We start from the raw sequence: 23,430 nt of genomic DNA, 5'->3' as shown, positions 1-23,430 counted from the left end.
TCAGAAAAAGATCTCTGGAGCCTGATTTGTTGCAGTTTTTTGGTTATCCATCTCTGCTAAGATTTGTTGTTGGCTGATTCAGCCACATGTCTAGATGATCACAATTTCTGCAGTAGCTACTGAAAAGGATCTGATAGTTATATGCATTAATGTACACTGCTGTATTATCTTAGGGCAACCTTAAGTGTGTATTGATTTGTTTCCCTTACTATTTTTATTTGCACCAGCTGGATTTTCATGGTTCTGTGATGACCTTTGGTTTTAAACCAATAAATGATTGATTGACTATCATCCATGCCTTCTGAAAGGTCATGCGGATAGTCGTAAAGGTCCTGTCAGAATTCAGAGCAGATCTAAAATAAGGTGGGGTGACTCATTTTAAGAGGCAAAGGTGTATGTGAAGTTTTGAGTTACACAGAATGCTAGCCTGTATAAAAACAAATATTTGTTTCACACTCCAGACAGCCTAGTTTGAACATTTCAAAACAGACTGGCTAAGACATAGACCTCTGTGAACTCAGAAGACATCTGCTCAACATGGTGATGTGGCCATATTCCAGGAATGGACCAATCTTTATTGCATTGGCGGGAATGCTCATTCACAGTTATTCTTGTTCATTAGCACTTTTTTATAATGTTCATTCAATTCAAAAGTTGCTGAGTTACCTAGACACACTCATAGTCTACAAACTACATTGCTTGGGAAACAGGCCTTTCCCATCTCAAGGAAGAAAAGCAGAACACCGAATTTGCTGGATGTAAGCCACTTCACGGGATTTGGCATTTTGGTAGCCCTTTGCAAAGAGTGAGGCTGGCAGGATGGAAAGTACAGGTGTATATTTAACAGAAAAGGCTGTGCTAAGGCAATAACTGAGAAATTCCAGCATCTATCTTGGGAGACTAAGGATGTTTACTGCCACAGTTTATCTGGCATCAGAATGAAACTCCCATCTATTGGGCTCAGCTCCCATCCTTCACATATGAGAAATCTGGACGTAAATCTACATGCCAGTCATCTGGTAGCCTTTCATCTCTCAGAAGTTAAATAACCGTCAGCGAGTTGACTTTCATCTTTCTGGGCTAATTCATGTTGTGCATTTATAACAATGTTTATGGGTTTCTCATAGTAATTGCTAGCTTCTCACTTTCTTTGTAAATTGTATGGGTGGCTATTTACATGCAAATTTGTCCTATGTGGAACATTGTCATTATACATATTTTATTACGTGGATTGATAAGATGATTCCTCCTTTTGCATTTTTTTTAATCACAAGGCTTACAGTAAAACAAATACAATTCACATAATGAACTAATTAAAGGCACTGTGCACAGATGAGAACAAGGAGCCAAAAGATAGTAGAGCAGTTCTTGCCAGACTGGGCATAAGAACAGATTTCGAGATTTGGGTCAGGAGCTTCCAGAATAGATGGCAGATGTTTTGCTTCTGATGAAACAATCTGAAAATTATGCTCACATTTTCCTTCTTTGAGTATCTTTTTCTTGGGTGTATGAAACTGGGAAAAATTAAAACTGAGCAGAATAAGCACTCTTATGAGTGAATACTAGCAAAGTCAAATTATTAACACCTCCATATATTCAGTACCTCTGTATACCAGTTGCTGAGGGATAAACAGCCAAGGATAAGGGGTTGCTTTCATATTCTGGTTATGGGGTTCCTAGGAGTATCTAGCTGGCCACTGTTGGAAAAATTATGAATTAGATAAAGTCATGGTCTGATCCAATGGAGCTTCCACATCTTCTCTTCCCGACAGGTCCTAGTGAGCAAAAATTTAATTTGTTTTTTAGAAATGCAATTATGAGAAAGGATACTTTGACCAGACACACCTGGGCTAGAAGGAAAAATAGACTGAGTTAGTAGAAAACAGAAGATAAAGGAGTTGGGTGCATGCTCAAAATGCTATCTTGGATGCAGGGTTCAAGATCAGAGCAAAGACTTCGACTTCACAAAGAATTTGAAAATCTTTACTGTGCATTGGGAGTATTGGGATATAAATTTTACAAGCCATGACACACGAGACAATCTCTCACTCACATATATGGTAGATACAGAACAAGACAAGACAAAGCAGAGCCCAAGCAATCATGGAAAGTGCACAATGGAAAAGCCCAATAGGAGCTTCTCTCATCAAAGAGTCCAACTAAGTAACAACTTGAGTTAACTTACCAGAAGAAGAAAGGTAGTCTGTCAGACACAATCACACTGTGACTGAATGAGCTACACAGCTGTCTCCTATAGCCTGCCTTGGTTGCAGTGGCGCATATTACATAGGTAATTTTAGTCATTTTAGAAAGTAATCGTTTTGGACTCCTGTTTTAGACAGGTATGTTCTGTGAAGCACACGAGTAATATCCCTTTTCCCTCTTTACTCCTTTCTGTGCTTTACAGCTGCTTCTAGAATCTTAATGTTGTTGAGCAAAAATGAAAACATTAAAAAAAAAACCACTATTTGCCAACTATGGGAGGAAAAAAACCAAACACAGGCAGTTTCACACTGCAAGCTCACTTAAATCAGCCCTGTAATAACTACAGAAATAAAAGGGAGTTTGCTTCTGCTGTCTTGATACTAAACACATTTACTTGGGAATAAGCACCATTTATTGCAAAAAGGGAAAGAAGACAATAATAATGAAATGAGCATTTATAGCCATGTAGGTGCCTGGATGTCTGCCGCTGACTCTCTCTCTCTCTCTCTCTCAAATTAAGAAGGTGACTATTGAGCCTTAGAATGCCTGGCCTGTAATAGTGGACAATTATGGCAACCCTAGACCTGTTTGGCATTGGCACCAGCTCTGGGTTGTCATTTTTTCCATGACTAGCATTCAGTTAGTGACATAACACTGGCATATATCTTTGTCGTTGTTGTAGAGAAGAGAGAAATTCAATGCTTCCTTCATGCAACAACCTCTAACTACCTCAAAACTTACCCCTCTCTTATATTGTTATTTAGCTACCAGTGTTGAGCTGGAGTGGCAGAGGGCCCAGCTATGTCCCTATAACTGGATGCACAATGATGATGGTATCATCAATTACATCCACCCCAGGGATGTCATTGTGTGTTTGGCAATTGAGACATAACCATCCATTCCACCATTGCCCTTTGCTCTCCCTGGCCACTTTTTTTTTTGGTGGGGGCATCCTGTAGGTAGTAAGAGGGGAAGAAGTATAGTTCAAGCTGGCCATAACAAGGAGGTTAAAGAGCTAATAGCAGATGGAAGGCTGAGCAGAGGCAAAGCCTTTTCTCTAGAAACAATGTACAATTTCCAATAGTTTAAAGGAGGAGGATTCTAAATAATGTTTGTTCTTAATCGGGGTGCTATGTAAAAATTTGAAAAGGTGGGCTGGCTGTCTACCCTGGTTGCTACTAGTGTTCACTGTACAAATTGTGGGTAAGTTCCTGCATTCTAAGGAATGCTGTTGTTCATTCTTTACTTCTAGTGCACAGCTTTTTACATGTTGCTAATGCTGAAATATAATGGTGTGCCCAAAATGGTTTAGGAACTCCATGTAATGCATTGGTGTATATTAACAGTTCTTACACCTCTTTAAATACTGAGTACGAGTACAAGGGATGCAGTGGCTCAAGTGGTTAAGATGCTGACTCTGTTGAGCAGGTTGGCAGTTCGAGGCCAAAGTACTGCATGAACAGGTGAGCTCCTATCACTAGTACCAGCTTCTGGCAACCTAGCAGTTCAAACGCATGCAAATGCAAGTAGATAGATAGGTACCACTTCTCAGTGGGAAGGTAAAAGTGTTCGGTGAAGTCATGCTGGCCAGATGACCACCAGAGCAGTCCTCGGACAATGCTGGCTCTTCAGCTTAGAAATGGAGATGAGCACCACCCTCTACATTGGTTACGGCTAGACATTTGCAAGACATTAGGTACTGAATGCAGGAGGATGAAGCTAGATGATACACGAAACACCTTTTGGAGGCACTCCTCCAAATGTTGAAAGTTGTCTGTGATTTGCCACACCTGTGCAATGCTAGTAAACATTTAATGTGGTTTGTTTTGTGGTTGATCTTGGAAGGTAAATGTGTGTTTAATTTGCAAGCCTGATTGCCGAGGCATGTGTCTGTGGAGAGATCCTATTTGGAATGGAAAATGGCTCAATTGCAGGGATATACATACCACTTAATAGTTTCACCAAAGTTGCTGGCCAAAGGTACCTGAGTAAATACTGTATAGCAGTCAAGGGGTTAAAAGGAAGAGCTTTCCTATGGACTGCTCACTAGATCTGTAAGCAGAGAGGAGGAAACAACATCATACACAGTGCCATGTTCTTCCAGTGGAGAGATGTAAGAAGTAGCTTCCTCCTAAAATCTGCACTGGGATCTATGCTTTTTAATTTGTTCATAAATGATTGAGGGATGGTATAGTAAGGTGATAAAGTTTGTTAATGACACCAAATGGCCAAGGGTGGTTTAAACAAATGGCTGAGGAAGTGATAAGATTCAAAAAAATCTCTCTAAAGTGTGTGGGTGACAAATATGGAAGCTGGAGGGAAGAGGAATGCTCATGGCTCAAACCAAGTGCAAAGTCATGTATATTGGAGCAAAATTCAAAATCAAAATATTTTCCCCCTAAAAAGCTGCATATAGCCACTGGTGGAAGTCTGAACTAACAGTGATTGACCACAACAAAAATCTTGGCATCATGCTGGGATGGCTCAATGAAAATGTCAACCCAGTGTGCAGCAGCTGTGCAAAAGGCGAATTCCATGTTAGGGATCATTAGGAAAAGGATCAAAAGTAGAACTGCCAATATTGTTATGCCTTTATACAAATCTATGATGGGACCACAGTATACAATTTTGGCTGTTGCATCTCAAATAGGATATTGTGCATCTAACAAAGGTGCTTAAACCTCCCTCTCCTCCTGTCTCTTCATCTTTCTCTCCTAATGACTTTGCTAACTATTTCATCTCTAAGATTACCACTATTCGCTCTGAGATAGTCCCTCCTGATTCTTCTTCTGCTCTTAATCTTCTATCGCCTTCGCCTAACAAATCTAATCTTCTATCGCCTTCGCCTAACAAATTTTCTGTCTTTCCTCCTACCTCCTTGGATGAACTCTCTACACTTCTGAACTCTTCCAAACCTGCTACCTGTCCTCTTGATCCTATTCCTACTCATCTTCTAATCTCTATAGCTCCCTCCTTTCTGCCCTCGCTTCTCCATATCTTCAATCTCTCTCTCTCTACAGGCTCCTTCCCTTCGGACTTCAAACATGCTCTCATTTCCCCAATTCTGAAAAAACCTTCTCTTGACCCCTCCTCTTTGTCTAGCTATCGTCCGATTTCTCTTCTCCCCTTTCTTTCTAAGGTTTTGGAACGGGTTGTTTATTTGCGCTGTCTCAAGTTTCTCGAAACCAACTCCATCCTTGATCCCTATCAGTCTGGTTTCCGCCCAAGGCATTCCACAGAGACAGCTCTCACAAAGATCTCGAATGACCTTCTACAGGCCAAGGCTAATGGCCTTTACTCTGTTCTCATTCTTCTCGATTTGTCTGCAGCCTTCGACACTGTTGATCACTGTCTCCTACTTGACATACTTTCTGACCTTGGGTTCTCAGACTCTGTTCTCGACTGGTTTAGATCTTACTTGTCTGGCAGATCTTTTGCAGTAGTTGCAGGGGGTCAGACTTCTTCTCCTGTTCCCTTATCTGTTGGATTTCCCCAGGGCTCTGTTCTGGGTCCCCTTCTGTTTTCTCTCTACACACTGTCCTTAGGAAAACTCATCAGCTCTTTTGGCTTTTCCTACCATCTGTATGCCGATGACACCCAGCTGTATCTTTCCGCCCCTGACCTTTCTCCAAGGCTTGAACAGCAAGTCTCGTCTTGCCTTACAGCTGTCTCACAGTGGATGCGCCATAGGCGTTTGAAGCTCAACATGTCCAAGACAGAGCTTCTTGTCTTTCCTCCTAAGCCCAACCTTCAACACTCCTTTTCTGTCTCTGTGGACAACATTTCTATTCAACCAGTCCAGCAAGCCCGCAGTCTTGGCTTTATCTTTGACTCTTCTCTGTCGTGTATCCCTCAGATCCAGACCACAGCCAAGGCTTGTAGATTCTTTTTGTACAATATTGCCAAAATCCGACCTTATCTCTCCGCCTCTACTGCCAAGATCCTGGTCCATGCCCTAGTGATCTCACGACTTGATTACTGTAATGTCCTCCTGGCTGGACTTCCTCTTTCTCACCTCCGTCCTTTAATCTCTGCCCAGCATTCAGCTGCACGCATTATCACTTCCACCCACCGCTCTGACCACATCTCTCCTGTGTTGGCATCCCTTCACTGGCTCCCTCTCCCTTTCCGCATTCAGTATAAGCTCCTGCTGTCGACATTCAAAGCCCTCCATGGACTGGCCCCTCCTTACTTATCAGACCTTCTTTCTCCTCACCTTCCCACTCGGGCCCTCCGTTCTGGTAGTCAAGGGTTCCTGTCTCAGCCCAGGATTTCCTCTGCCCCATCCCGGATTCGCCCCTTTTCACTTGCTGCCCCTCACTCCTGGAACCTTCTTCCTCCACAAGCAAGAGTCATCACTTCTTTATCCAGCTTCAAAACAGAGTTGAAAACCATCCTGTTCAGAGAAGCCTTCCCAGACATCGCATAATTGTTGCTTACTATCTGATGTTCTGTTGTTGACTGTTTATTGATCCATTTCCTGTATTGCTATGTACTGTATATGTATTATCCTACTTGTGAGTATGTATTTTCCCTGGATAATGATTAACCTTCCATTTTGAAGCCAAGCCCTCCCTCCTGTCCATCTGCCTTGGTCCAGGCCTCGGAGGTTGAGAGGAACTGCTGGACCGCTTACCCTTTCCCGTCACCACTCCCTTCTCCTTCTGTGTCATGTCTTTTTAGATTGTAAGCCTGAGGGCAGGGAACCGTCTAACTAAAAAAAAAAAAAAAAAAAATTGCATGTACAGCGCTGTGTAAATTTACAGCGCTTCATAAATAAAGGTTAATAATAATAATAATAATAATAATAATAATAATAAAAGGACTGGTGGGTTATCATCATGATAGACATTTTAAAACCATTTTAGGCATTTTATTTGAGGAAAAAAAGACAACAAGGCTTAATAAAGGTTTATACAATTAAGCATGGTGTGTGCATGCGTGTGTGTGTGTGTGTGTGTGTGTGAGAGAGAGAGAGAATGAAATTATTCACTCTCATTCATGATTCTAGAACCCGGGGTCATCCACTAAAGGTGAATGGTGGAAGATTCAGGACTGACAAAGGGAAGAACTTTGAATAGTTGAACTCTCTAACTAGTGCTTTATCTGGGGTTGTGTCTTTGCATCCCTTTCCCTCTCCTTATGTGGCTCACTCAACCAGTGCTTCCAAAAGTTAGAAACACTCAATTTTAGGACTCAGTCTTTTTCAGGAACCTCCAGCGGACATCTGAAGCCTGCTTTGCCCACTGGTTACCAATGCATGTGGGTGGGTGAGTGGCACAGGAATGCCTACTGTTTTCTCTAATGGTTTCTTTCCAGCTTCCTGGGCCAGGGGAGGGACTTGGTTAGGAGCCTCTGTACATTGGAGGTTCTGCGTATTGGCCTTTGGTCTGATCCATCATGGTGCCTCATGTGGTGGAATTCTTGTCCCCCTCCCCTTGGTTACCATATGGGAATATTTGGCATATCCCCAGCTCTCTGGGGAAAACAACAGTGTTTTAAAAAGGAACAAGGTGCATTTATATGTTGTGTGATAGAAATTAAGTCCTAATTAGCATGCCTATGGGTACTTACATCCTTATGATATGATGACAACATAATTATTTGTTTACTTTATGAATAAGAAGAAAAGGCTTGGGAGCCTATGCAGAACCTTGTGTAGGTGTCATATGGTGCTTAGCAACAAAGGAGATGGTTAGCGCCATTAACAGGATCCATCAAAGTGGCTCAGTCTTTGTGCCAATACAAATTCAATTTCTGCACCCGAAGCAGACTGTTTTTATGCTCAGTAAGTTATGAAGAGCCTAAAAATTAATGCAAGTTGTCTGATTTTGCATAACTTGCTCGCTTTGTTATTCTGAACCCAGTACAGTTGGGTGCACTGCAAATGCGATGGCAGAAGGAGAGGTGTAGATGAGTGTATAGCAGAATTGTTGTGACTCAAATGATAGATCTGGAGCTTGGAAAGATGACATATTGCAGAACCCTCCATCAGCAGGTCTACTGGATATGCTGGCTGACGATTCTAGCATTTGTAGTCTAGGTAAATCTTTGGGGTGACATTAAAGATGTATGTAGATGCTGCTGCTTGTATTGATGCGTTACCCATTGAAGTTGGGAGGTCTGTTGGGCTTCTCTCTTGGTGGCAAGCACTCTGGCAATGTCCCACTCACCTCATGGTCCCTTGTCACAAATGATTCCCTGATGAGCCAATAAGAAGCTTCATTCATTGTTTTCATGTCAGCTAATCCATGATGACCATTAGCTTTGTTCTTCTTTCTCTATCCAGCAAACAAACAGAGGCATGAACATCTCCCATGGACAGATGACCTTCGCACAAAGTTAGACTGTCGCTAAATACATGTGCATAATCCCCACTGAACAGAGTTTAGTTTCTTTCCTAGTAAATTCACAGGTCAGTTAATGTACAATTCATTGGTATTTTATTGTTTTATTTTTTTTTTTGTTTTATTTATATACCGCTATTCCAAAGATCATAGCGGTGAACAGCAAGTAAGCTAATTAGCAAGTAAGCTAATTTGCCCCCAACAGTCTGGGTACTCATTTTAGCGACCTCGGAAGGATGCAAGCCTGAGTCGAGCTTGGGCCCTTTTGCTGGTCTTGAACTCGCAACCTTGTGGTCTTGAGTGAATGGCTGCAGTACAGGCATTTAACCACTGCGCCACCAGGGCTCCATTGGTATTGGTAAATACTTAGACCAGCCCCTATACATATTAACCTAAAAATCCCAGTGGAATAAACTGAATGTACTCTCTAGCAAGTGGCAGTTGGGAACAGTCACCTTAATACATTACCGTGGGCCCTTGGTATCCTCTGGGGTTTGCTTGCCGGTTCCCCCATAGATACCAAAATCTGTGGATGCTCAAGTCCCATTAAATACAGTGGTATCGTAAAATGGTGTAACCTATATAAGATGGCAAAATTGAGGTTTGTTTTTTGGAATTTACATATATATTTGAATATTTTCAAGCCATGGATGGTTGGATCCATGGATAAAAAAAATCTGTGGGTATGGAGGGCTGTAATTTAGTGTTTGAGCCAGCATGATGTAGTGGTTTGAGCACTGGACTATGACTCTGGAGATCAGGGTTTGATTTCCCACTTGAGCATAACAAACTTACTGGGTGACCTTGGACAAATCACACTCTCTCAGCTTCAGAGGATGCCCCTTCCCAAGCTGGATTGGGGCCGTGGCAACTGTACGCCGTGGACCCAATCTGCCTTGAAGCTGCCTGAAAAAGGAGTACAAATAGCCACACCTTTCTTGGGTAGCAAAAAGCTGTGGCTTCATGCTACTCTGGCAGCATGCAGCGTGTAAATGCTGCACCGCTGGAGCATCATGAAGCTCCCCCATGTAAATAGCCAGGGGGCTTCTGGATGGCTTAGGAACATGCAGTGTGTAAATGCCACACTTCCAAGCTGTCCAGAATGCAGGGCAAAGGGGCAGTATGTTTTGCCCCAATAGCCTATTTCCTTTTTTCCGATCCCTAAATTCTGGATTATTTGGTCTTGTTTTGAATGAGTTTCATGTTTAATTTGCATTTATTGTGATTTTGGGGGTGTTTGGGGTTTTGTTTCTGAACAGCCTTGAGATCCTGGGTATTGAGTGGTCTGTTACAAATCAAACAAATAAGAATAATTTCTTCAGTCTAAGAGCAGGGTGAGCAAATGCTCCTCAGATGTCTCTGGCTTTGCTTCGCAAACGAAGATCACCAACAATGGCATGGGGACGCACTATCCATGACGCTGCAGCCTTCTTCGAAAGCTCACGCCGAATGAGCCTCGAAGAGAAACGACAACGCAGAAAGAACCGCAACCTGGAAACATCACCCAAGGAGACTTTCTGCTGTGCTTTCTGCAACCGGACCTGTTCATCCCGAATTGGCCTTTTTAGTCACCAACACACTTGTACAAAGCGCGGGATGAGTCCTTCCTGAATCTTCTTCTTTGGGAGCAAATGCTCCTCAGATGTACATTTATGCAAAATATATCTGATAAGTAGTTTAGAACTAATTTGACCATTTTGTGGGCCACTAAATGTTTTATGTGAGAGCAGTAGAGCAATGAAAAGTTTCAGATGGATTTTTACAGGGTGGAATGCTGACAACAGATTAAAATCTCTCTCAAGCCCTCTCAGGTAGATATATTTTTTTGCAAATGGGTGGCTCCCATGGTTCCAAGGCAACAGGAATTCATTAAAGTAGACCCATGTGATTATAGCAGATGGTAGAGGAAGGCTGAGGATACAAAATGCTTCTGGACCCCTTAAACTGCATGGCACACATTCTGCAGATAAATGGATTTCAGCTTCCAAATTGCACATTGCAAAATAAAAATGAAAACTCTCCCTCCAACTACTGGTTCTCAGCTACCATCTGGCTTCATTTAATCAAATATGTCTTACTGTGTAAAAGATTTTGTTGTTTCTCATCACAGAAACTGAGTCCCACCTCTTTGGTTGTTAATGTGAGGAATAATGAGCAGAGTCCAGCAGTGAGGCGGGTATCACGTTCCTTTATTTGTGAGGGCAACACAATTTCCCAATTTTTATCAAAATAATCCCTTTCCTTATAAAATATCAGAAAGGAACGAGGAACAATCAGTGCACATTCAGTTGTTGGGATCTAGTTAATTTCATTTGAAAGTGAGATTTATAGAAACCTCCAAAGCATGGGGAAGGAATATATGCTGGCAGAAAGTTCTGTGTTTATTCATTTTTCAGCAGAAGGAACTGACCAGTGCTTTCTACAACTGTGTAGGGTAGCTCCATATTCTCAGTTTTGTGAGCTGAAAGCAGTAAGCAGGTACAAAGGAAGACTAAATACTGTTTTAGATGCTGCAGATGCAATTCCAACACAAATTCCAGGATTCAATTTAGCTCTTTTTATGCATTCTGTCAAACATGTGAGGACTAAAATTGGGGGTGCTGATGTGCATTCTGCCCCCACCCCAAGTCCTGGTGTGACCTAGCCCCACCATTCAAATCTTCCATTTTGCCATGTTGAACAACGAGGTCTGTAGAAGATCCTTCCATCTCCTTAAATGAAACTGTAACCCTCCAGATATCCGTGGAACCTGCTTTATCAGTTTCCCCAGTTGCACACTGTTTTATTCTGTTCTGTTCTATTTTTCTCCAAGATTACTTCCAGAACACACAGATTTGCTTTATTTCACCTAAAGCTTATTTTAAAGCTCTTTAAAGCGGTTTGAATGCATTTTGCTTTCAAAATAACCCCCCAAATGAATAATCCATATTTTATTAATACATTTTAAGAGACAAGCAACTCTAACTCAACAGCCAAATCAGTAGATTTAAAAATATATATTGTTAGTTTTTTATATAAACCATAACATGGCAAAATATGTAATGTTTATTATGAGCTTTAAGCAAAAAAGAGAAGTCTGACTGATGATTAAACTAGTTCACTTGTGTAAAGTAAGTACTCTTGCAGTTTTCATTCTTTGGGTTCAAGTTGATGCTGCTTTTCCACGTACCTTTCAGAATACAGCAGTTAATATATAGCAACAGAGTCTCTAACATCCACAGCAGAAAGATGACTACAGTGATATGTGGATTTTGGATTTTTAAGATGATCAGAGGCAGACACAAGAACCAATAGGGTAGAAGTCCTATTTATTGAAAAAAAATTAATATATTTGCTATAAAATCTGTAACAGTAATGCAACTGGATACTTATTATTGGATGCATAATCCTGAATGTTACATACCAAATACAATACAGTAACACTGCCTTCCTCTTTATTTACACATTTATGAAAATCAATATGCAATCCATGTTAAATGAACTCAGAATGGAGAATAGTTACATTAGAAAAATAATATTTTGGATAAAGCATTCTCAAGGAATCCAATCACATTTTTTTCAGGCCTCTAGCAATAAGGCAAAAGTCCCTGGTACGGCAGATAACTTAATTTACAAAATACAATAACTGCTGAGACACATTTTCAAGTTTGCTTTTGGTATGTTTTCTCTCACTGTGAAATCACTTTTGTCTTCTTACTAAACGGAGAGACTCTCGGGAATGGAACTTGAGGAAGATCTACTACGTATTACATATACATTGCTGGAGCTTAGTAGCTCAGAAGTCTTTCTATTTGCTCAGGGAGCTAATTTTAAAAGGATCACATTTTAAATAATGATATCATTATGATTGTAGTACCTTTCTTGAGTTTTCATAGGAAACACCGGTCACATTTCAGAAGTCTTTCCCCCCCTTTTTTTCTTTTTGGAATTGGCACACAACTACATTTTCACAAGAGGACATTACAAATGCAACTAAAACCAGGTCTGGAGCACTCTGGAAATGGAGATACCAAACCCAATTGTTTCCCATTAATAACTTCGACTGACTCCTGTTGTCATACACCATGAAGCTTTTCCCCTCGCCACCCAGCTCCAGTCCAGTCCACAGTCAAGTTGTTTTGATTCCTTCAAAGGCACAGAACTTCCATCTCTTCTCCAGTGTTGCTCCTACACCAGAAAACTCTTGCTTAAACATGCGTGGAAGCTTCATCAACAGCATTTCTATTTCATTTGCAGAGATCTAGGCAAGGAGGAGAAAAAACAGCAAAATATGTTTCTGTGATCTCAGGATGGATTGACACAATCAGTTGTTCTGATACTGGAGGTTTAGCACATGTAAAGCCATTGGTGCCATATAGAGAATTATATTATATTTTACCTAGAGAAGCCAGCGAAATTCTCCTGAGCCAAACTCAAGGAAGAAGACTGACAGTTCAAAACAAGGCACCTCAAATGGCAGACAAGCTGAACAAGCCATTACATTTCTCTTGGGGTCAGATTAAAATAATTACAGGAACTTTGGGGCATACTACACATCCCAAAGGCCACTGCATCTTTTCTTCTTCTTCTTCAGTGTGGAAAAGACAAGTTTCAGATGAGCTTGAAAAAATGATCAAAGTTTGATGATCAATGATCATCAAAAACACAATCAAACTTTCCAGTTTGGGAAAAGGGAGAAGTTGTATTATTTCTAACTAAATCCAAGGTGTGAATACATCTCTTGTTTCATCTTTCTTCCTGCTTGTAAGTGAGAAGCAGATGTAGTAAGAAAAACTGTTGATAAAATGGTCTATGCAAATGAACATTAGACTTGGGTCTAAACTATTCAGTGGGCTCTGGGGTCACGTATCATTTATACAGCACAATCAGTCTACATTGCAGGTCATTGCCTGTTGGCCACAAATCATCACCCATCAACCTAAACATATTGTGGCCTTCCAATCTATTGTGGGTAATACTACCCCATCTTAAAAAAATGAAGGTATATGGAGCCCCATGGCTGCTGCAGGCGAATTATGTTAAATGTTGTCAGCAGCAGAGACAGAGTGTGCATCAGCACTGCAGAAATAATCCAGTTTGACAGCACTTTAACTGCCATGACCCAATGTTGTGGAATGGTAGTTTTGTGAGACATTTAAGTTTATTGCACGGCACTTGCAGGAATGGGGACGGAACAGAACGGCATGTAATGGGGAGAATGAGTGTTAGTGCATGGAAAAATGCCACTGGAAGTCCCCAAGCCATTCCCCTTCTGTTCCATGGCAGCCAATTTTGAAGGACGATTTTGAACCGTTCTTCAAAATTGGCTGCCAGGAATGGCTGGGGAATGGTTTGGTGACTTCCAGCAGCATTAGCGGCGTTCTCCTGTGCAGTAACACCTGTTCTCCCTTCGTTCGGTTCTGTTCCTACAAGTGCCATGTGATAAACTTGACACTTCTCTTGTCACAGAGCTCTGGTGCCACCAACAAACTACAGTTCCCTGAATTCCATAGCACTGAGTTACAATGATGTTGAACCAGATTATTTCTGTGGTATGGATGAAACCAGAGAGGCAAGTGCATAAAGAATGTACTGGAGGAAATTTAGTCAGGTGCACATGTAAGTTCTGTGTTGCTTGGGACTGTTCAGTTCAGTTCATCTTTATAACAGTCATAGACCAGCACAAGCTTGGTACTAAGATCTAATGAGTTTAGCCAAAGTCTACATGGAAGGAGTGCATTTTGAAAAGTGATTGGAAGGAAGACAAGTTATTCCTTATAGATGTTCTGTGGTTGAGTCTCACCTATAAGGATCAGCAAGACAGAATGGATTAGATAATTTTAGAGGAAATCCTTAGGCAGCTGGGTTTTATTGAACTGGATCTACAACAGCTTTCAGTTATATTTCACATCCATTATAAACCAACAGCAGTTTGATGTTAACCATGGCCAGGAAATATAAATACAGTCAGCCCTCTGTACCCATGGGTTTTTTATCCATGGATTCAAAAATCTGCGGCTTGAAAATATTTTAAAAATACATAAATTCTATAAAGAAAACCTTGATTTTGCCATTTGATATAAGAGACACCATTTTATTACACCATTGTATTTAATGGGACTTGAGCATCCATGGATTTTGTCATCCACAGGGGGTCCTGGAACCAAAACCCCAGCGGATACCAAGGGCCCACTGTAAAAATATGGGCTGGCATCCTGTTTGGTAGTTACAAGATTATAAACTGGATTTACAATATTTTAACTGCTGGGAACTCATGTTTATGAGCTTTAAAGAAAAAAGTGCCCCCCAACCTACCTTTTTAGCCTGGCGGTGTTTCAGACAAAGGTTTCTGAGGCACTGTAGATTGGGGCACTGGAAAATAACATCTGCAGCTCTCTCCTAGTTGTGGAGCATTTTGTGAGAAGCAGCTCTGACAGTACTCTGATGGGGTCTCTCCAGCTACCTGTTCTCAACATACTGAGAGAAATAGTTGCCTCAGAACCCTGAGGGTTCTCTCAAGCTGCTTGTCCCATGAATGGGAGACCTGTACATTTCCCAGTGCCCCAAACTGCAGTGCTTCAGAAACCCTTAGGCTGGGGCACTGCCTGGCAGGTATCTTCAGTCACAACTTTGATGAAAGCACTCCATCCCTGTAGCTACATCTGATGATGCAGGATCTTGGCCCTCGATGGTAATATGTTTACTAGGAGGGAAGTAATATGAACAGTATTCCCTGTGCATATAACACAACAGCTGGACTGTAAAGTTCTGTTGGTATACTTCTGCCTGCAGTGCAGTGCAGCTCTATGATGCTGGGGTGCATCAGGAAGAAAGTGCAGTCCAAAGCTGTGCAGGATCCCTCAGTGATTGGTCACAGCTTGGTGCTGGCAAACTAGAGTTGTGCATTAGAAGTGGGTGAATCATAGCACATGGAGGGACTGGCTACCTCTTTCTACAGTAACAAAGAAATTACATACACTAGTCCAGGGGTAGGCAACCTTTTTGCGCCGGGGGCCGGGTTGCTGTCCCTCAGACAACTGGGGGGCCGAAGCCAAAAAATAATTTTTTTTTTAAATTAAATAAATGAATAAACCGGGACAAATGTAAGACAACACTTCCAGATGGTGGACACTTTTTTTAAAAAAGTGGAGGACACGCAAAAAAATTTGCTGATTTTTAAAAAAATGTTAATATAAATGCATGTTTCTGAGGTGTCTATAGACAATTGCCCCCCTTGCCCCTGTGCGCGAGAGGCCAAAGGCCCCGGTGGCAATCGGTGGCAGGACCGGGCTGGGGCCGGTCCCAAGGCCTCGCCGGGCCGCATCCGGCCCGCGGGCCGCAGGTTGCCTACCCCTGCACTAGTCTATGGGAGAGCCTAAACTATCTTCTTACCATTAGATAGATAATAAAAAAAGAACTAGTAAGCAATACAACAAATGGGAGGGGGGTATTAATGACTTACTTGAGCCATGTTCCATGTTCCTGTCTAACCATTTACACAACAAATTAATTTCCCCAGCTCTGACTATGGTGAATGTCAGTGAGTCATATTGCCTAATTATGGTAAAAAGGGGGTAGAAGGAACATGCAATCCTAAATCCTGATTCTACTTCTTTAATGACTGAGCTACCATTTTGTTTGCCTCACTAGCCCACCTTTCTCTCTGACCCTTAAAAGTTTTTATGCATGAGACAGGAATGGCATAGGTCTGCGCATCATCATGAACAAACCTTTATCAATTTCTTTTTTTCCCTACTAAGAGACAATGATGTTTATCACACTATGCTCTTAAAGAGGTACTATTCCAGTGTGACTCCTCTAGCTGCCTCCTGTTGCATGCTGGGATTGGCAGTTTTAAGGAGGGGTATTTAGAATTCTCAGGCAGAGAAGTTCAGCTCCTTAAAACTGCCAATCCCAGCATGCAACAGGAGGCTGCTAGAGGAGTCACACTGGAATAGTACCTCTTTAAGAGCATAGTGTGATAAACATCAATGTGAAGTTTAGATGATGCATATTGCTTTTGACACGGGAAAACCTTTGCTTTAACATCCCCAGCGTTGAATGCTTCTCTCGAAGATTCCTACCAGGAGAACACGGTTAAGCACTCTGCATCTGCAGCGCTTAATGGCCGTGCTTCCCTTTTTATTTCATTATATTTTGTTATACATTTCCCCAAGATAGAAATACACATTTTCTTGAAAAATCACTTGCATCTGAACAGCAACAAAACAAGCTGAGGAAAATATCTTGCATTTATCTGTGAATGAATGAATGAATGACTACAGGTGAAAAAGATCTCTTCTGTGATAACCATGGGGAAATCGTTTCTGCTTAGAGTCAGAAAACTAAATTAGCTTGGTGTCTGAGGAGAGTGGAATAAAAGATTCCCTGGTAAAAGTATATCCTATCTATTCGGTCTATCATGCTTCATTTTGTTTTAGCAGTTAGGTGGTATACATTGGCTGGCATCTTGTTAGTGGCATATGCAGGCATAGGTCCACTTTGTGCCTGCATATATCTTTGTTGTTGTTGCAGAGGCTGGTATTCTGTTCCATCCTCTACAACTACCTTGAGTGCGGACTCACAGGCCTGATACAGACAGCCAAAATAAAGCTGCTTCGAGTCACTTTGGAGATATGGTGTTTCAATGAAGCATGCGTCCTAAGAGTCTGGAAGCTTCACCAAAGCTGCACTCCAGTTCTTAGGAGTGGAGTGTGGCTTCGGTGCAGCTTCTGGACTCTTAGGACGCATGTATCACTGAAACACCATATCTCCAAAGTGACTCGAAGCAGCTTTATTTTGCCTGTCTGTATAGGGCCACAGTTTAGTTGATGTAGACTTGTCACTGCCATTCTATAACGAGTGGAGAAAATGTGTGCTGCTCTGTTCCTGCAAGACTATGGTGCTTTCTGCACCGCCATTTGGGACGTCCTCCGGACGTCCCATTTTAAAAAAGGGGCGTCTCTTATAGACGCCCCTGGGCCTAGTACGGACTCCGTCCGTACAAGATGGCGGCGCCCCTTCTACATGGGCGCCGCCATCTTTACGTACTGGACGCACAGTGTCCAGACGTGTTGCGCCGCTTGTGACGTAGCGAGCGCGCCCCTGGCGCCTCGCTACGTCGCAAACGCGACCGTAAAAGAAGCTCCATTTTGGAGCTTCTTTTTCGGTCCGCGCGGGAGTCGGGCCGTCTGAAGGCTCCGGCTCCCCTGTGGACTTACTGGCGGCGGCGGCAGACCGCCGCAAAGCGGCGGTCTGTACCCCGCCTATGTATCTGCAAAACTGAGGAAGTGGAGAATATAGAACATTAGCTTTTACATTGCCCTCTGTATATATCTCCTAGACAAAGGTTTCTTGATTGTATTTTAAAATCCCTTTCTGGTAGATCTTGCTTTCAGCAGACTTGTGTCCTTTTGGCTGGCAACAATGCATTTGTTGCTTCCATGGTAGCAAAATTTGGTTTAGCTGCTAGCAAGATTAGAATTAGCTTTCTTGATGGGAATGATGGCTAGTTCCAGTCTAGTTTTATGGTTATATTATTTTATCTTTTATGATGTATTATTGGCCTTTTGTTGATGGATCTCTTTTATTAACTTTACCATGTTGTTTTTGGTGATTTTTATGTTTTGTTTTTTTTAACTTTGTTTTTGTATTTACTGATTGGATATATTTTATATTGTGACAGCTTTTAGCTTTTAACAAAAAAATTTCTACTACTATTGTCACAATGTGGACAGCATCTCTAAGATTGCATGACAGGAAGAAAGACAGAGGACCACATGCCAGCTTTCTGAACTTGCCACTGCTCAGAAAGTAAGCGATACAGTACTTGAAACTACTGGCATATTATCACATTCATGCTTTTCTGTATCAGAAACCTTCTACTGCCACAAAGCTAACATGTGAGAAAGAAAGGTTCTAATCTAGACTCTACTCTGATGTATTTTGTCACGTCTAGAGAGAGCTTAATTTTTTTATGTGGCAACATTCAACATGCACTCCATCTCCATCTGTTTTTCAGTGGTATGGTACCAGCTACTGTTTCTGACAATAAAAATAACTTCCAAGATAAATGATAGTTCAGCTTTGCTCAGTCTATGGCTACTAAAGTTTTATTTACATTATTAAAAATCATCCTAGGAAAGAAACCATAATATGACTTCTACTGCAATGGTGAGTAGTTCTCTGTCACACATTCAGGGATTGATATTTTACCACTCTTATTGTGATAAGACAAAGAAAATGTTTTGAAAAATTTCTGCAAAGAGTACAAAGGGGCTAATTCAAGCTTATCCTGCACCACTGTGGTGAGCTTCCAGAGCTCTGATATAGGAAAGAGCTACTATTTTTGCTCCTCCACCCTGTGTGATCCATCCATATATAACTTCTTCTTCCCATTAATTCTTCCATATTTTCAACAATGACTACTTATTTGCTGCTCCTTACTCTTGAGCCCCTTCCCACATAAGTGCTCACGCACACAAACACAAGATGATAGGGATCACAAAGTTCCAGATCATGCTGTTCTTAATTCTTCCCAGAATCAAGGTGCATCGGAGTGATTAAAACACCCCAGAAAGTCCCAGATTTTGTTCCTGATCTTCCCAGTCTTCAGTTTCACAAAGGAACTAAGTGCCCAGATTCAGTAAAGGTGTCCAAACATGCATAATTTGAGTGCTGAGCTTATCATGGAGATGTACCCATGTACAATTTACTTGGGATGGACATACCAACCCTAAGCTCCAGAGAAATCATTTCTTTCTGTTAAAGCAAGAATAAGCAGCATAGAGCAACACAGGACCCCCCCAAAACCTCACCACCAAAATTCAGATTTCAGTAGCAATTGAAGGAGCATTCACCATTTGTCCTGAAAAATTGTGACTAACTGGAAATTCCCACTGAAGCAAGCATTTCCTGTGCAGTTGCTAGACCTGTGGAGAGGCAACAGGCACCCCCAGTTGTACCTGTTGTACGCAGGATTTGGAAAGCCTTGACGCTATCACTAATTCCGTAGGATTTTGTGATATTTTTTTATATTGAAGCCTATTACCCTTTTACTAGTGTTTATCTGTCATAAAGCATTATTCTTAATAAAGCATTTGCAGCATCTCTGACTCTGTGAATATTAGTTATTTTACACAAATGAATGGAAGGGCAAATTTTCTAAGTAGTATGATCACTATCGAATATGCTGTTGGGTTTTGTGTGTTTCAAGAGAGCCCCATTCTGTTATGTGTGGTTCATACTATTCCCAGGGAGAGTTATGTAATCTGAGTCTGTATGACATCACAGAAGCCTAGGGAAAAGGCTCTATAGAGAACTGTGGCAGTTGACAATTCTGCTACAAAGCAATGTAGCATCTGATTAATTTGTGGCATATGTAATATAAATCCCCCTGAGTACTGACACGACATACATGCCTGATAATGCTGTTTTCCCAAATTAAACTCCTCTTAAATTGAAGGACGGCTTTGAATACTACCTTCTGTATAAGGTTGGGTCCATTTCTCTTATATGGCATTACTATACAGAGATCTGTAGATCAGGTTTCTGGTCTAGCTATGGAGGTTAGAGTGTAATGTGTGTACTTGTAACATGTATATGATTTTAAATTATCCAATATATCAATGCTTGACTGAAGGAAGAAGACATAGGTTTTAAGTGGCAGTTCTTTGTTCTTTTCCATTTCTCTGTTTGTCAAAATGTACTGGCTAAGCTAGGTAAATAGAACTGTTTTCTCTTCATTGATCTTTATTAGCTGAAAAACATGTGTTCTGTCTACATCAGATTCTGCATCCCTCTGTTCTAGAGGGATGAATTCTTCATCCTGACCCAGGATGTTTTATTTTCTGTTGTGCTTGTACAGATTCAGATTAGACATTGCCTGATAGCTTTCCTTATGCAAGAACAGGTGGGATTGCTACACATCTTCTTGCTACACATCTCATACTTAAGCCACATGAATTCATGGGGGGCTATGCACAGTTAAGTGAATATAGGATCGCAGCCTAAATAGACAGCATTCTCAGACTTTTAGATTTCACTGAGATTTTCATTTGTTCACTAATAATTCTTATTTCTAGATGAATGTGGTTACTTGGGAATTCTAGGAATACAGCAAGATTTCCAAGGCCAGGAAGAATCCAGTCAAATGTGCAGCAAGGTAAATGAGACATTTGTGGGAACCTGACTGACTTGCTGTGTATATATCTCTGTAATACAGATTGATGACATGAAACAGCAGTAAGAAGTATGCTGTACACAGAGATATTCCAGAAATATTTTGAAGCTGTAGAAAATATTTCGGGGGTGGGGGTGGCAACTGGGGGTGGAAATTGAAATAAATACCATACTTATTTTGTTATCACCACTAAATTTATTTTGCTATTTTAAAAATATTAACCCATTGTTTCACATTTGGTTTATTTATGGAATTTAAAAAGATTGAATCCTTAGTTTTGCAAATACAAAGGTTGCTCTGAGATGAAGCTGCGATTTTTAAACAGTGCTATCCTATATACAGTGGACTCTTGTTATACACTGGGGTTTGGTTCCAAGATCCCCCATGGATAACAAAATCTGTGGATGCTTAAGTCCCATTAAATTTAATGACATAGAAACTGTCCCTTATAAAAATGAAAAATCAAGGTTTGATATTTCAAATTTATACTTTTTTTGAACATTTTCAAACCGTGGATGCTTGAATCCGTGTATAAAAAATCTATGTATAAGAAGGGCCGACAGTATATCTAAAGTTCTGTTGAGTTTGATGGAACTCAGTATCATTTACATCTGCCCAAGGTTAAATCTGCAGTGGAAGACAAAAGATGATTAACTCCCCCTCCCCTTTCTTTTTTCCTTCTACCATTTAATCCAAGCCACTTTCCCCTATATCATATATGTGTCTAGAACAGAGTTTGAAGAAAAGCAGCTGGGAGAATAGCAGCTGTTATGTGGGAATTCCTCCCCTGTCTATTTGTCAGCTTTTTCCAGGTACAGATTGGCTACTAAATAATTAACTGAGCCCTTTGTGCTCTGTTTTAAATACCCTGTAGGTTCATGGCTTATACTCTAGAAGCCCCTACTTTTGAACTGGAGAATGGAGAACCACTGCCAAGAGTTGCAAATGTTACTCTTGCTGCTCGGGTCAGCTAGAGGCAAACCCTCAGGCAGCTATGAAAATGCTAAAATAGTTGTTTATACAAAAAAAGTCTATGCCAGGTAATGGTTAGAGCAGTGCAATTCTGCATTCCTTGGCAGTTAGGAAAGGGATAGGGGAACCAGGCAAAGTGTTGCTTGTGGGCCCAGACCACTCCTTGCCCTGCCACGCCAAAATTATTTTACCTTCCTAGACCAATATAACCCCCTGGAAAGTCCCTTTAAAAAACCCAGAAAGTAAACACAAAGTGACTTCCACCCTTGTTTAAAAAGCCATTCCAGGGCCTAAAATGGTAAAAACATGGCAAAAACACCACTATCCCCTAGATAAAGTTGGAGGGTGGAGAATTCTTTGATTTTTGTGCTGGGAAGTGCAGGTGGAGTGTGGTCCTCCTGGGTAATGTGGCCCCCTAGCCTTCCACAGTTGCCTCAAGATATGGCTTGAGAGGAATACTTTTTCAGCGCAAACTAATTTGCTATTACTGCTGACCAATTTTTGGAGATGAGGGGGGGGGGATTTAAAGATATTTAAGTTTTGAATGCCTTGCATAGAATGGAATTGTGCTATGCAGCCAGGAAAGCTGTTGAACTGTGAGTTCCAAAGTGGGAAAGCTATTACACTGGGGCTTACTTCAGAGTAGACATGCATACAATTAATCTATAATTCAAATGAGTTCGAATTTTAGCTGCCTATAACCACTTTGTTTTGTCCATTGGACATATTCTGTCCAATGCCACCTCCTTAGCCTGCTGCTAGGCTGTGACCTGTCCCTTGAGTGCTCCTTGGGGTCTCTGGCCACCCACAAAACAGGGTTCTGATAGCAAAATGAGATCATATACATTGTTCTAAATTCTTTTTAGGTAGGTCATAAAGGTTTTTATTTTGTTTTATTTAGGATACAGATGATAAAAATAGCGGTCTTTTCAAAGACCATGGACCTGGATATTCTAAAAACATTTCAGAAAGGTAAAGTTTGGACATTTGGATCCATTGCCATTTGCATAATATAGTTGTTTTGCTTGTCATCTCCAACATACTTACTCAGTGGCATCCCATTGGTCACTTCTTTCCATGATGAAGAGGACCCATTGCTGAGGATCCTTTGGGTTTGGTCAGTCGACCAATTACAAATGCACGTAATGGTTGCATTGTAATGGTTGCCTTACTGAAATCAATACATTCTATATACACAGCATTCCCTTCATCTACCAAGCCGGCAATTTAAATACAAAAATAAAAAAATCAGATTAATTTTTTTGGGACAAGGCTGTGGGTCTGTTGAGATAAGGCTATCTCGTTTGTGTGAGCTGAGCGGGTATGACTAGTTTTTGAGAAACCCATGTTGACTTTTTGTGATTATGGCATTCTTTTCTAAATGTTCAGACTCTCTGTTTATTCATCAGCTCTAGAATCTTTCCTGGTATTGATGTCAGACTAATTGGACAATAATTGTTGGGATCCTCTTTTTTTCCCTTTTTGAAGTTTGTCCTCCATTCTGCTGGGACTTCTCCTGTTCTCCAGGAGTTCTCAAAGATTATTGCCAGTGGCTATGAGATTACTTCTGCCAGCTCTTTAAATATCTTTGTATGTAGTTCCTCTGGTCCCGGAGACATAAATTCATTTAAATTAACCAGATATTCATGTACTACTTCTTCACTTATTATATGCTGTGTTTCCCCCATTGTGTCCTCTGCTCCATTCCCCTCAATTTGAACACTCTTTTCTTTTTGTGAGAAGACT

At 41.1% G+C, this 23,430-nt stretch overlaps 2 protein-coding genes across 2 annotated transcripts in view; both read left to right on the top strand.

Moving 5' to 3' along the window:
• The window catches only part of LOC149319041 (uncharacterized), a 28,582-nt gene extending 20,013 nt beyond the window's left edge, over positions 1 to 8,569 (top strand). Inside the window, exon 8 of the mRNA XM_089507949.1 lies at positions 8,495 to 8,569. Coding sequence (XP_089364075.1) covers positions 8,495 to 8,513 — 19 coding nt within the window. The 3' untranslated portion in view covers positions 8,514 to 8,569. The remainder of the gene's footprint in view (positions 1 to 8,494) is intronic.
• Positions 8,570 to 20,618: 12,049 nt separating this feature from the next.
• The window catches only part of LOC149319040 (tyrosine-protein phosphatase non-receptor type 20-like), a 38,136-nt gene continuing 35,324 nt past the window's right edge, over positions 20,619 to 23,430 (top strand). The window contains exon 1 of the mRNA XM_089508375.1: positions 20,619 to 20,694. Coding sequence (XP_089364501.1) covers positions 20,619 to 20,694 — 76 coding nt within the window. The remainder of the gene's footprint in view (positions 20,695 to 23,430) is intronic.

This window comes from Sceloporus occidentalis, unplaced genomic scaffold, assembly GCF_023333645.1.
Source record: "Sceloporus occidentalis isolate IW3139 unplaced genomic scaffold, rSceOcc1.0.p SCAF_2, whole genome shotgun sequence".
Lineage (NCBI taxonomy): Eukaryota > Metazoa > Chordata > Lepidosauria > Squamata > Phrynosomatidae > Sceloporus > Sceloporus occidentalis.
This window is presented reverse-complemented; position numbering and strand designations above follow the sequence as displayed.